General features: G+C 37.8%; 1 protein-coding gene across 3 annotated transcripts in view; it reads left to right on the forward strand.

Annotated features, from left to right (window-relative positions):
- Positions 1-14,275, forward strand: part of LOC122087348 (QWRF motif-containing protein 6-like) — a 20,946-nt gene that overhangs the window by 2,731 nt on the left and 3,940 nt on the right. For 2 of the 3 annotated variants that reach the window (XM_042656437.1, XM_042656439.1), the window contains exons 1-2: positions 4,006-5,716; positions 8,503-8,622. In XM_042656437.1, the coding sequence (XP_042512371.1) occupies positions 4,427-5,716; positions 8,503-8,622 (1,410 nt within the window). In that variant the 5' untranslated portion in view covers positions 4,006-4,426. Of the gene's footprint in view, positions 1-4,005; positions 5,717-8,502; positions 8,623-14,275 lie in introns of those variants that run through there. The other variant, XM_042656438.1, reaches the window with a different exon arrangement.

Raw genomic sequence — 14,275 nt, forward strand, 5'->3', positions numbered from 1 at the left:
GGATACTTGTAACAAATAAAATGTCAATGGGATAACACATGCTAAGATTTATCAAAAAAATAGAAAATCTAAAACTGCAAACATGACATATTTATAGCAATGCCATTCTGAGTGCTAAACATCTATTATCCCTAATTATTAGGGGAAAAAATCCACTCTAAACTAACGTCAGAATGTCGACACAAAGAGCATTAAGCCATGAAAATTAATATGAGAAATTCATAACTAGTCAATAACAACAACAATCATAACTTTATCCCAACTAAATTAGGTCAACTATATAGATCCAATATAGAAATCAGAAAATAAAGAAGCACAAAAGAGAGGTTAAAATGAAGAAAAATGGAGATAAAAGAAGAAGATAAAGCAATAGTCAAAGACACATCATGGGAACATCCACAGGCAACACGGGTCTTTATCCTCCACAAAACTCTTTTTGAAGTCATATTAGAATCGATCACTACTATATACATATCTTTTTGTACCACTTCATCAATAGTTATCTTAGGCCTGCCCCTACCACTTCTGGCTCCCTCCAATTGAATCTTATCACTCTTCTTTACTGGGGGCATTATAGGTCTCCATTGGAAAAGGCCATACCATCTCAATTGGCTCTCATGGAGCTTGTCTTGGATTGGTGCAACCCCTAAATCATTTTTAATATAATCATTCCTTAACCTATCTCTATTAGTCTTCCCGTACAACCCTATCAACATTCTCATCTCTGTAACACTTAGCTAATTCAAAGTACTCTTCCTGATTTCTTAACATTCTACTCCATATGTCATAGTTGATTGTATAACCATCTTGTAGAAATTTCCATTGAGTTAAATAGGCATTCTTTTGTCATATAACACTCCTGACGCAACTCATCATTTCATCCACCCCACTTTAATCCTATGGCAACATCATGCTCTATATCTCCCTCTTTGTTAATGATGGACGTCAAGTATTTAAAACAGTCAGTTTGAGGTAGCTCTCGTTCTCCAAGTTTAACCACTTCTTTCCTTCCTTTAAATTGACTGAAGGGGCACAACACAAATTCTGTCTTCCTTGTGCTTATTATAAAACCTCTTGATTCCAAGCTTAATCTCCATGATTCAGTTTAGTATTAATCCCTTCCACTGTTTCATCTATCAAAACTATATCATTAGTGAATAGCATACGCCACATAATCAAATCTTGGATGTGCCAGGTTAAATCATCCAATGCAAACAAATAAGCACTCAGAGCTGACCTTGGTGTAGCCCAGTTCTAATTGGGAATTCGTTACATTGACTCTCTGCCGTTTTGACACTTGTCACCACTTCCTTGTACATGTCCTTAATTATATTTATATACTTATTCATGTCCCTTTTCTTCTCTAGGACATGCCAAATTAGCTCTTTCGGTAATTTGTTATATGCTTTCTTTAGGTCAATAAAGACATGTCCTTTTATGGGAACTAAATACTTCTATATGCCTCCTTAGGAGGTAAATAACTTATGTTGTAGATCTCCCTAGCATAAAACCGAATTGGTTCTCCGTTGCCTGAGTTTCCTCTCTTATGTGGACTTCAATAACCTTTTCTCCATAGTTTCAAAGTATGACTCATAAGTTTGATGCCTCTATAATTATTGTAGTTTATGACATCACATTTGTTCTTATAAATCAAAACCACAATGCTTCTGCTCCACTCATCCGGCATAGTTTTTGTATATAAAATTTTGTTAAACAACTTGGTTAGCCAAGACACCCCATGTCCTCTTAAGCTCTTCCATACTTCAACTGAGGTCTCATCCGTTTTTGGAGTTCTACCTACATTCATCCTTTGTAGGGCCTCTTTAACCTCGATTTCACCCACCTACAATAAATGTCCATTAGATGTGTTGGATTCATGGATCCACCCTATCGGTCACAGTATCTCCATTCAGTAAGTTGCAAAATAATCGTCCCATCTCCTCATAATATTCTCATTCCGTACAAGCACTCTATCATCATCACTTTTAATGCATCTCACATGGTCCAAAACAACGTCATAATGCATCAAATAGGGGTGTCAATTTTGAGCACACATCGGTAGACCCCCAACCAAGCTCCTCAAGTTTATGACTCAACCTGGACCGGCTCGATTAATAAACATGTCTGGCTTGAGCCCGATGCATTTATAAATGAGTGTTCACAGTGCAGGTTAGGGGTGTCAACGGTCCAGGTTGGTGCGGTTTCGGTCCGGTTCCACCAGTTTCGGTGTGACTTTGGAAGTGACCGAAACCGACCCATTAAGGATTTATTGTTTTCGGTCCGGTGTCGGCTTCGGTGCGGTTTGGGTTCGGGTTGGTACTGGTTTGGATTTATCAGGTTCATTTCGGTTTGGATCGGTTTTTTAAACCGGTATGGAGCCATTAGGAAACAACCAAATGATGAACTGCTGAACTTCGGTTTCTTAAATCGATTTGTAACCGGGTTGGTTTTGGTTTTTGGTCTAGTTTGGATTCGACTTTCCATACAAATGTATACAAAACTATGCAAATTTTGATTTTTTTAATGAATTTTGGAGTGTTTCGGTTTCTTACCGGTTTGGTTTCGGTTTCGGTCCGGGTTTTGAGCCGGTTTCGGTTTGGTTTCGGGTTCATCCGGTTTTCGGTGCGGTTCGGTTTGGTTTTGGGGTTGCAATACTCGAAACCGAACCGAACCAATAAGGCTTCGGTTCGGTCCAGTCCGACCGGTTTTACCGGTTCGGTTTAGGAATTGACACCCCTAGTGCAGGTAGCTAGCCCGTCAGGCTCCCAATTGAACCGACCGACTATACACCTAACTCATTGAAGCCGACCAAGCCCGACCCCCTATATTAAAGAACAACCATAATCTTATAGCATTTCTCTTATTTATTAAAGAGTTGTGTCACCTTCTACTATGATGTTTTTTTTTGCAAAAAACTATAGTGATTTAATGTTCAAATGGAACATTCCTAGGCTTTCAACTCACTTAAGAAAAGTATTTTATGACAGGCACATTTAGAGCCCGTTCAAACTTAAATAGGTTTGTAGACTAGGTAAGGCTCAATTAAGGCTCATTTAAGGTAGCCTGATTAAAGCTTGACCCGATTATAAAGCGTAGCATGTCTCCCAAAGTTAGGCCCATTTACTTAAACGAGCGTTCACGGTGCAAAGTTGCCAAGTGTTCAAGCCCGATTAGGGAACACTTGATGAATACCTATTGATATTAATATGAGTGGGGGAAGGTAGGTAGGGGTCAAAGGTTGTCGTATGGTGGTGGTGGTGGTGGTGGTGGATGGAGGTGGGCTACTGGAAGGGAGTTGGAGTGGGATACAAGGATATAAAGGTAATTTAAGAATTTTAAATTACCATATGAGAAAGAGAGGTAAGAGATTACTTTTCGGAAACAAAATAGAAATTTATTATCCGTTTGGTATCGTTCTAAAAAAACGTTTTTGGAGTTTTTTTGTTCTATTGGAACGAAAAAAGGGGAAAAAACGGAATCTTCTGTTTGGTGCACTTATGGTATGTTTCTGTTTTTTTGGAACAAAAAGTGAATAAAAAAGTGAAAAAACAAGATTAATGGAGTTCCGTCTTCCCACTTTCGTTCCATTTTACAAAAAAAAAAATATCGTCTTCGATAAAAATCTGAAATTTTGAAACACTATTTTTTCGTTTAAAAACTGCATTTTGACACAGAAATTGAAATTTTCGTTTATGACATGAAACAGTGTTTCTGGAACAGAAACGATACCAAACGGGCTATTAGAGTAAGGGAGATGGAGCAAATATGGAATGGAATAATCAGCCCTAAACCGACACCTAAAACTAGGTAATCTTGTAATTTTGCCAAGAAGTAATCTTATGCGCAGGCTATTTTTTTTCTGGTAGAAGAGAGAAGCTAATCGAACGGCTATAAACGTGCCTGTTAGGATATGCGTACAGCTGTCTGTAGAAGGAGACCGTTAGAACTTAAAAACTTAAAAAACACATCTCTGATGAAAAGGAATTAAAAAGAAAAAAAAAAAAAACGAAAGAGCTTCACCCTTTCAACGGCTAGTTTTATTGTCTAACGAAAACGGAGTACTCTGTCCATCTTCTCGTCTGCGTGTTGGTTATCCTGTCTGCTTTCCTCTCCTCTTTTCATTTCAGAGATCAACGAGTTCTGAACTCAATCTTTACTGAGAAAAAAAAAAAAAAGGGCGTTCTGAGCTCAAAACAAAAAAGCACCGGATCCACCAATCCTCCTCTTCTCAGGTTTGGACTCGTGGTCTGCCTAGAGATAGATTACAAAGTTGAGAACTGTGAAGGCGCAGGTAGTTGGGTCTGACCACTGATTTCTGTCATAAGAAGGGAACACAGATCGGGTATTTTGGGTGTTTTCTACTCTCAGATCTTGATCTTTCAACAATCAATCGGCCATTTCTAGTTGCCGTCCTTTGATTAGGGCAATGGAAGAAAAAACCGCTGAAGTATCTTTGATGCTGCGAGATCAGCAGCAGCCGATCAATACTATCACCACCACCACGGCCGCTTCGCAGCTTCATCGTAGACCTCGGGTGAGGGAGGTCAGCTCTAGGTTCATGTCTCCGGTCGTTTCTTCCTCATCTTCTGGTGATCTTCACCTCCCGGCTTCCAAATGTTTCAATCCCAAGCACGCAGTTTCATCCTCCATGGAATTTCAACCCAGGCAGAATCAGCAGCGCTCTCAATCTGTGCAGAGGCGGCACGGTGAACTGGAACCGTTGTGCTGTGCCGACGAGAACAGACTGGATACAGCTCGGAGCATGGAAATTCGTCCCGGATCTCAGAATAAAGCAGTCACATTGCAGCGGAAGCAGCGGTCAGTAAAGTCCTTTAAGGAGAATGGAGGTGACGCAAAGCATCATACGCAATATGCCGATGCCAGCCACCCAAAAATCTTCAACAACAGCAGGTTCTTGGGAAGAAATGGCAGTCTTGTCCGTTCGAGGCCAGACACACCGATGGTGCAGTATCTGGACAGGGCAACGCCTAGATCTGTTTCGTCAAATCAAAGTTTTCAGCGGTCCACCAGCATCAGCTCTGTGGCAACTACAGCTGCGGCAAAACTTGTCCAGTCGAGTATGGGGAATAAGCCCACCACCACGGGCTTATCCGAGGTTGTACCTTCTGTTGCTGTGAGATCTTCTAGCTCACTAGAAGATGATCAACGTTCTGAAACTGAAACCCTTTCAGAAAAATCAACGTCAAATGATTACTCTGGATCCGAAACATGCAGTATTTCTCATCAAGGTGGTACATTTGTTAGTCCTACAAATCCATTGCAGAACTGCAAGACACGGTCAATTCCAGATTTCCGTTCTTCCATGCCAGAGGCGGATTTTTTGCCTACTATGTCCACCAGACTAGTGAATGGCCTTGGCGACTCTTCCAAAACCTCTGCTTCCCCTTTCTACCGTTCTTTGATTTCTCCACTGCCAAGTTGCGTAAACTCCTTATTTAGTCCGTCCAGATCTATCTACAAGTCAGCATCTGTGGCCTCTAAGCCTAATCCGGTTTCTACGAAGACAAGTGGTACTTTCCTGCCACCACACCCGTCAAACACGAAATTGGGACCAGAGGCAAGAAAGGGAAGGAAGGTTTCGAGTAATCAAGAAGATGTCCACGCCCTACGGCTGCTTCATAACCATTATCTGCAATGGAGATATGTGAACGCAAAAGCTGAAACTGTGATGCAATCTCAGAGGACTGCAACTGAGGTTAGTCATCATCTTCTTCATCCTCATTCCTCCCCCTCCCCCAAAATTTTCATTCTTCATGACAACTCCCCGTGAAGCAGCTGGGACCGAGAGTCATCATATCCATGCTGTGGTTTTCCCTAATAATTTTGGCCGTCAACCTTTCAATCTGCCTGGGATTGAACTCTCTCTGATCCATTACTTAATTGTTTTTATTCCTACTTATGCAACATGCTTTGGTTTTCTCCATGGTTTCATTTCAATGAATGATCTTTTTCCATGGAGATGGTTGAGTGCAGCATATTTGGAAGAAATATACAATTAATGGATAAAAGAAATTGGGCAAGCTATAAGGAAGTATGAGGAAAATTCAGGTATACTTTTAAAAACCACTGGAAGCACATTTGATATATCAACAAATAATTTCAAGGGAGTTACAAATAGACAGAAACAAGTAAACGAAAGAAATGCTGATACACATGCCCACCTTTAGTAAACCCAAACAGCAGTTACAGATAGATGAACTACACACATCGACTTTGCACAGTGTGATTATATTTATATGGAGATTAATCACCATCGAGAATCAACCAGAGCTGATCTGCCCAATCCTAACCTTTGGCCTAAAACTACTTACCATAACTCAACTTGTATTTGGTTGGGAGGAACAGGGTGTTTCATATCTTAAGAAAGAAGTTAACTAAAATATGCCAGCTTGTTAAGTTGATTAAGTATTCGGGGTTTCATCTGCAGGATGGATTTAAAATGCACCTTCACCTGCAACAAGAAAGTGATAGCCAGCTTCCAATCCAAACCCCACAGAAAAGCAAAAAAATCCCATTTTACTACACATTTACATGTAGTGATATGCCTTAACTAGGGATCCAATACTAAAAAATAAAAAAAAATAAAAGAAAAAAATGTTAGATGACAAGAACTTAATGAAATTAGACTTGGGTAGGAAAACTTTATTGTATTTGTCTCAAACTATATCCATTATCCTTAGTCCCACCCCACCCCACACCCCCCCACCCCCACCCCCACACCCCCAAAAAAAAAAAAAAAGAAAAAAGAATAGAAAAGGCTTCAAATTGTTGGCCATGTACTATTCTAATTGGTTTCCATTTTCTTTTCCCAAAATGTATATATTCAGGAGTGTTTTGATGAATACTGTCAATTTTTCTGAATTTCATATAGAGTTTAGCATCATAACATAAGTATTGCACATATTTGTTGATAAATGCTGTAGATCATTTTCTTTTTTGATAGATATGTTGTAGATCATATTTTATATCCTTCATGGATTTTCTCAATGGTTCTATACGACATATGTTAACTTTTAATGCTATAACATACTGAAACTTCAAACACACATTTACTGAGTTGGCGTTCTGGGTCCAACACCCCAAAGTTGACTGCCTCCTGTTTCCTGTCTAGTATCTTCTATGGTCATTGGTATGAACAATACAAGTCCAATTTGGTTTTAAATATGCTCTTTTCACGTCATTACCTTGAGTCGGTATCTAACATAGATGGAATGTTTAAAATGTCATTTTCTATGAAAATTTTATAGGCTTTTAGGGATAACAGGAAACAGATATAATAAACTTTAAAATATTTAGTGCAATTCAACATTTTTGAAGGGGACACCTTAAAAAGCTGCCATCTCAAGGTGCCAAATCTTCCATGTCCAACTGTGGGGGTGGTGGGGGAGGGAGCCTTTTCAGAAGCAACATCACGCCGACTGTTTTTCCATAATCCTATGCTCTGGTATTTGCCATATTCTAAAACATAACTTGTTATGATTGATTAAACCTAATAAAATCTAACTAAATCTGATTAAAACCTTCCTTTTTGGTTCTTCTGAGAAACAATACCATGTTTGCATCACCTTGATCCCATGCAAGTGATTCCGAGAAGTTAATGGTATGAACTGCTATAAACCTACTTCAAGACACGAGATGCCTCACCTGGATGAACACAGCATCCTAGAGGGATTGTATGATTGATGACTGAGGAGATAGGGAGATGACTAGCTGAATTGGTGTTCATTGTGCCTATGAAGGCAATGCTATTCTACTCAGAGACCAATAGAAAGATTTGGAAAGTTAAGAGGATCTGATCCTCACATTTAGTCATCCCATTTAATCCTCAAAGAAGCCCTCTTTACATGCCTTTGTCAAGTACTTGATTACTTCCTTGTACTGGCACCTCTAATAACAACTGGAACCGTACAAGCCCTACTGTCTCAATCTGCTGATTTAAAAAAAATATAAAACTCGTGTTCCCAAAAATATGTTCTGTCCAAGCCGTTGAACTTCAGTATAAGATATAATTTCAAGCATGAGACCAATTTTGTCACATATCCTAGGGACTGAGCATGACAATCGCAATAGTTTTTCTAATGCAATTCTTCTTTTTCCACATGGACACCAAAAGAAATTGAGGACCAATAATAGAATAGCTCAATATCTTTGGGATTACCAAATAGAAACAAAGAAATAACTCAAATTGGTGCTCCTTGCCGCTGTCATTTCAATGGCAGTAAACAGCTGGTATCCAGGTTACACTTCTGTAAGAGCTTAGCTTTTCATCATTTACTCCATTTATTTGTCGTGTTATTTCACCAAATCATCAATAAAAATCTTTTAATTTATTTTACTGAATGTGAACTTCACCCACCAAGTAAAAAGCATCTATTTATAATTCATGTTAATATAAACTGAATTTTGAATACATGCATAACCTCTGCCTCTCTTTTCCAATGTTACTAACTAAAACATTTGCCCTTATTCTTCCTTTTCTAGAGGTTACTTTATGCTCTTTGGTGCAATATATCTCAGTTGCATGATTCTGTGAAAAGGAAAGGAATGGAACTTAGACAGCTCAAAAAGGAAAGAACATTATCTGCAATTCTTGAAGCTCAAGTAAGTTTTCTTTCTTGCTGTAAAATTTTTTTTGTTGTTGTTGCTGTTGTTGTAATATGCTGTAAAGAATTGCATTAATGAATTGAAAATGGTAGAATATTACATAAAACGTCTTCCAGTCTACTTGACAAACCATTCTTCAAACATCTAAGTTCATGGCATTCTTGAACCATCCATACTTGTATGGTAATGCTTTTGATCTTTGCTTTTTGACAGAGTTCTAAATGTAATACGTCACATTCTCTTTAGTCTTTAGCAATTTTTTCAAGTTAAATGGGGAAAGCACTGTTTAAACTAATAAAGCTCTTTCTTGTTGCTGATCAGACATTAGAAATGAAAAGTACGAAAATAAAATATTAAGAATATTCAACAAAGAGAAAGTAAACCAAAGGTAGAAAGAAGAAAACAAGAAGAAAACATTATTTAGATGTTCATATGTGGTGTATTATTTTACTTGGATGTGCTGTGTACTTTATATTTAATCTGATTTTTTTTAATCGGCAAGAAGAAAGATCTTTACTAAAATTTGGACCATATGAAGAGTATAAACAAAGAGAACAAAATGCAAGAAGAAAGAACAAATGGAAAATATAAATATCTTCAGGGTTGCTGAACTTTGAAAAGTTTCAAGTTTGGCATGTGACATGCAATGGAAAACATGGGCCCATGTCATAGAGCATCTCACATCCACCTCCTTGATGTAATAGGGGACAAATCATGGTTCAAACTGGTACAAAATCTGAAAATTCCATAACATTAGTAGGAAGTTGCATTTTTGTTATTTTTAAAACTTAGATTAAATTTTTTACCCATAAACTCATTCCTGTTGGGTTGAAATTTGACAACAGTGGTCCTTTATTGCATAGAAGAAAGCAGTTTTTGACACATGAGGTTAACCTTTGTGTCAAATATAATGACCCACAAATAAAAACCAAGGGAAGGGGGAAAAAGAAACATCCAGACTACCCCAACAACATCCTACCATGCTCAAATTAAGAAACAACAATAGAAAATGGGAACTAAAATGAAAGAAACCCCAAACCAGAAACATCTATGACCCCCCTTCTTGAGAGAAACAAAATAACCCCATTGACTACAAGACTCAAGAGACCCTAGATATAATTATTGGGACTTTCAAATTTAAATGGAAGGTTTTTCGCTAGAGTATCTCTTGATGAATATCTTATGTTTTTGTCTTTCCCCTTTGCTAATCCAAATGTGAGGCCTTTGGATGCTCCAATACCAAGAGCTAGTTAAGGATCCTAACCTAAAACTTCTCTTTCACTTTCATAAGTAAGTCCAAGTATGGAAACTTAAAAAAAATGAACATAAACAAAGAGCATACATACAACATAAAATATCTTATAAAGGAATGACATACTTCCAGTGTGCTATACTATACATACACAAATACAACAGATAATAATAACAACTTAGTCTTATCCCAACTAAATGGGTCGGGTAAAAAGGTCTAAGCTATGCATGTCTTTCCTCACCAATTCTCCTAAGGTCATTTTAGGTCTGCCCCTGGCTCTTTTAGTTCCTTCAATCTGAATTAAATCACTCCTCTGTACTGGAGCATCCAAAGGCCTCCGTTAATAATGACCATGCCATCTCGAACAAATTTCTCATAGCTTATCATGTATTAGAGCTACTCCCAAATCAACTCTAATTATGATCATTCCTTAATTTATCCTCTTTAGTTTTGCCACAAATCCATCTCAACATATTCATCTCTACTACATTGATTTTATCTACATGATGCTTCTTAATTTCCCAACATTTCGCATCATACATCATAGCCAGTCCTATAAAATTTTTCTTTAAGTTTTAAAGGAATATGTCGATCACAAAACACTCCGAATGCATCTCTCCACTTCATCCATTATATTTTAATTCTTTGTGAAACATCATCCTTTATATCACCTTTATTTTACTTTGCGAGGAATCTCCCTCTAATTAGCTTTTACCACCACCTTATTCATCCTAGTGTAACTAAAGTTACACATCATATAATTTGTATTCGTTCTACTTATCTTTAAACATTTTGATACCAAGATTGATCTCCATAACTCCAACTTAGTGTTAATTCCTACTCTTTTCTCATCCACCAAAACAATATCATCAGCAAAACATATACACCAGGGAGCCTCCTCTTGAATGTCTTTGGTTAAATCATCCATGATATGTGTAGACAAATAACGGTTTAAAGCTGATCATTGATGTAACCCAATTGTAATTGGAAATTTACTACCTTTATCCCTCACAATTCTTACACTAGTCACCACACCATCATACATATTTTAATTATGCCCACATACATACTTGAAACAATTTGCTTCTCTAGTACTTGGCAGATTAACCCTAAAGACTCTGTCATAAGCTTTTTCTAAGTCAATAAAGACCATATGGAGATCCTTCTTACAATCTCTCTTTCCATGAGTCTTCTCATAAATAAATAGTTTCTGTAGTGGATCTTCCTAGTGTAAAACCAAATTGGTTCTTCCTAATAGTAGTTTCTTGTCTTAGGTAGGTTTCAATAGCCCTTAGTTTTATGCCTCTATAGTTGTTGTAGCTCTGAGTATCACTTTTATTTTTGTAAATTGGAATCACAATGCTTCTTCTCCATTCACTTCGTATTTTCCTTGTGCCGAAAATCTTATTAAACAACTTGGTTAGCCAAGATAAAACACAAATTCCTAATCCCTTCCACACTTCTACTAGATCCTTATCTAAGCCTAGTGCCATGCCTACTTACATCCTCCTTAAATCTCCTTTTAACTTTGACACCCTAATTTCTCATACATTCATATGACATGTGATGTTTCATTGTTTTTTGATATGGGTAATACAATCTTCTGGCACACTATTACTCAATATGCCTTCATTTGGTAGGCTATAGAAATAAACTTTCTATCTCTCCTTAATGTCCTCATCTCTTATTAATATTTACCATCTTCACTTTTAATGCGCCTGACATGGTCAATATCTCTACTCTTCCTTTCCTTCATTTTAGCTATCTTATAAATAATTTTTCCCCTCACTTTGTGCTCAGATTGTTATAAAGATCTTCATATTTCTTTGCCCTTGCTTTTCTCATAATCTTGTTAGCTTCATTTTTAGCAAACTTATACCTTTTTAGATCCCCTATATCCTTAGTCCTTTGCCATGTGTTAAAACTAACTTTCTTAGCCTTAGTGAGTGCTTGAACCTCATCGTCGCACCACCAAGTCTCCCTAAGGGAGTGATGTTTCCCTTTCGATTCGCCAAGTACACATCTCATTCCACATTGTATTAGTGTCTCCCTCCAAGTCCCACTTTCTTTGTTTGACCACTTTATCAGTAAATGATTTAAAGGTATATCTTTTTTTGCTCCAACACCTTATCCTAGGCAAATAGGCTTATGCTCACCTTTCTTATAGTTCTGCACAATGAGACCACTGATCTATGTTGTGTGGTTAAGCTCTCCTTTGGTAAAACCTTACAATCCTCATATAGCAATACATCAGACCTTCTACTTAGGAAGAATTCTATTTGGCTAATATGATGCCCACTTTTGAAGGTAACTAAATGCCCCTCTCTCTTTTCAAAGTAAGTGTTTACGATGGATAAATCATATGACACAACAAAATATAAAAATGATATCCCTTCCTCATTCCTCTCTCTAAAACCATATCCTCCATGTCTTCATAGCTTTTACGATCTTTCCCAATATGTCCATTTAGATCACACCCCCTATAATAAATTTTTCTCCTTAATTTACAGCTTGCATTAATCCATCTATGTGTTCCCAAAATTATAACCTACTCATCTCATCCAATTCTACTTGGGGTGAACAAGCGCTAATTACATTGACACTTTCTTCAACACAAACTAATTATGTTGACAACCATTTTCTCCAACACAAGCTTGATGGATATAATCCTATCTCCAATTCTTTAACAATCCACCACATCGTTCTTCAAATCGTTATCCCCTATTATATGCCCAGTCCATTTCTATTACTTTTATATACCAAAGTTTAAAGTTGTCCAACTCCTTAGTTTTTTTTTTTTTTTACCTTCCATCTAGTCTCTTGAATATATGCTATGTTAATATTTCATCTCCTTATGACATCTATTAGTTATAGACTCTTAGCTGTTAAAAGATCCAATGTTCCAAGATACTAACCTAATCTTATGCTTATGAACTAGCTTCTTTACCCGCACTCATCCACAAAGCGAGAACCCTTGCGTACTTGTCACCGCATCTGAGAGCTGATGCACCGTGGCGCATTGCTTACAGGGACACGTTAGCTAACCCTTGCTTACTTTTCACTACACCTGGGTCATAGTGTAGTTGCGTCGCTTATTTTGGTAGGAAATGCCCTAGCATAATGTTGATAATATAAGGTTGTAGAATCCGTGCCGTGGCACATCTCTTATAGGGGATGCCTTCCTTGCTAATTTTTCACTACACCCGAGTCATAGTGTGGTTTCATCGCTTATTCTAGCGGGGCACGCCGTAGCATAATGTTGAAAATATAAGGTTGTAGAATCCATATTAAAAGGGTTTGGCTAGGGTTATTTTTTTTTTCTAGTGCCGGCTGTTGACTGCACTAACCCCCTTCCTCTATCCGGGCTTGGTGACCAGCAGCAAACACTGGCGGATTTTGTTAACGCACTTCTGTAATGTTCAAGATTAACCCAAGAAATAATAAAGATATTGAAAGCCGGGGTTATGATTTGGAACAAGATTTGCAAGAAAGAAAGGAAACGGAGAAAAAGCCCTACCCTTTTCCTTTGGTGCTAATAAAGTAAACAACTTTTATTAGTGCCAAATTAATTTAAGTGATGTTTAGAGATTTAGATAAATCACAGCAGCGGACAACAAATATGAGAAACAAGATGAGTATAACCCACCCATTCAGTTGGGAAAAGTCTTAGTGAGTTAGAAATAAACCATAGCAGTAGTAGCATAGGAATGACCAAATTTGAAAAGTCTAGAAGAGCTTATCAATGACAAAAAGGCATTCCTTATATAGGTGGTTTTCAGAAAATTATGTCCATCTGTTGGGAGGATGCATGAAGCTGCTACTAGTTGCCTTTGGAAGTTGGGTGGGTGGATTGTCTCTGGCTTTTAAAGAGGTGGATCTTGTTGGATTTGTAGGTAGAAGTGGCTTTGCATCACCTGATGTGAGCCTCTATATCGTGATTTTCATCCTTTCCTTTTTCTGGTAAAATAATGAAGACAGTTTGTTAATGTCTGCTTTTGGCATGCACTTCTCTCTTCTTTTTGGGGAGAGGGATGGGGAAGAAGCCTGCTTACCTTGGCATCATCTACGCCAAGGAGGGAGAAAGAGAGCCAACGGGTGTGAGTTTGCCAATAGGAGGAGGGGGTCCACATCATTAATGAGGAGGGAGGAGGAAGAAATTATGAGGGGACAATGCCCACCTTTTTCCATTCTTTTTTGTAGTGAGTATACAAGCCTTGAACTCGAGAGAACCCAATATTGTGGTTGTGGGGGGGGGGCAGCTGAGAAAAACTGAAAGAGATAAGTGAAAGTTGAAAGTGATCCATGATCTCCTTGTTTTGTATTCTACAAAGATACGAAAAGAGAAAATTATTATTTAACTTGTTAGTGCCCAATCCTTTATTAGGTACTGGTGCTTTT

This window comes from Macadamia integrifolia, chromosome 8 (genome assembly GCF_013358625.1).
Source record: "Macadamia integrifolia cultivar HAES 741 chromosome 8, SCU_Mint_v3, whole genome shotgun sequence".
NCBI classification, from domain to species: domain Eukaryota; kingdom Viridiplantae; phylum Streptophyta; class Magnoliopsida; order Proteales; family Proteaceae; genus Macadamia; species Macadamia integrifolia.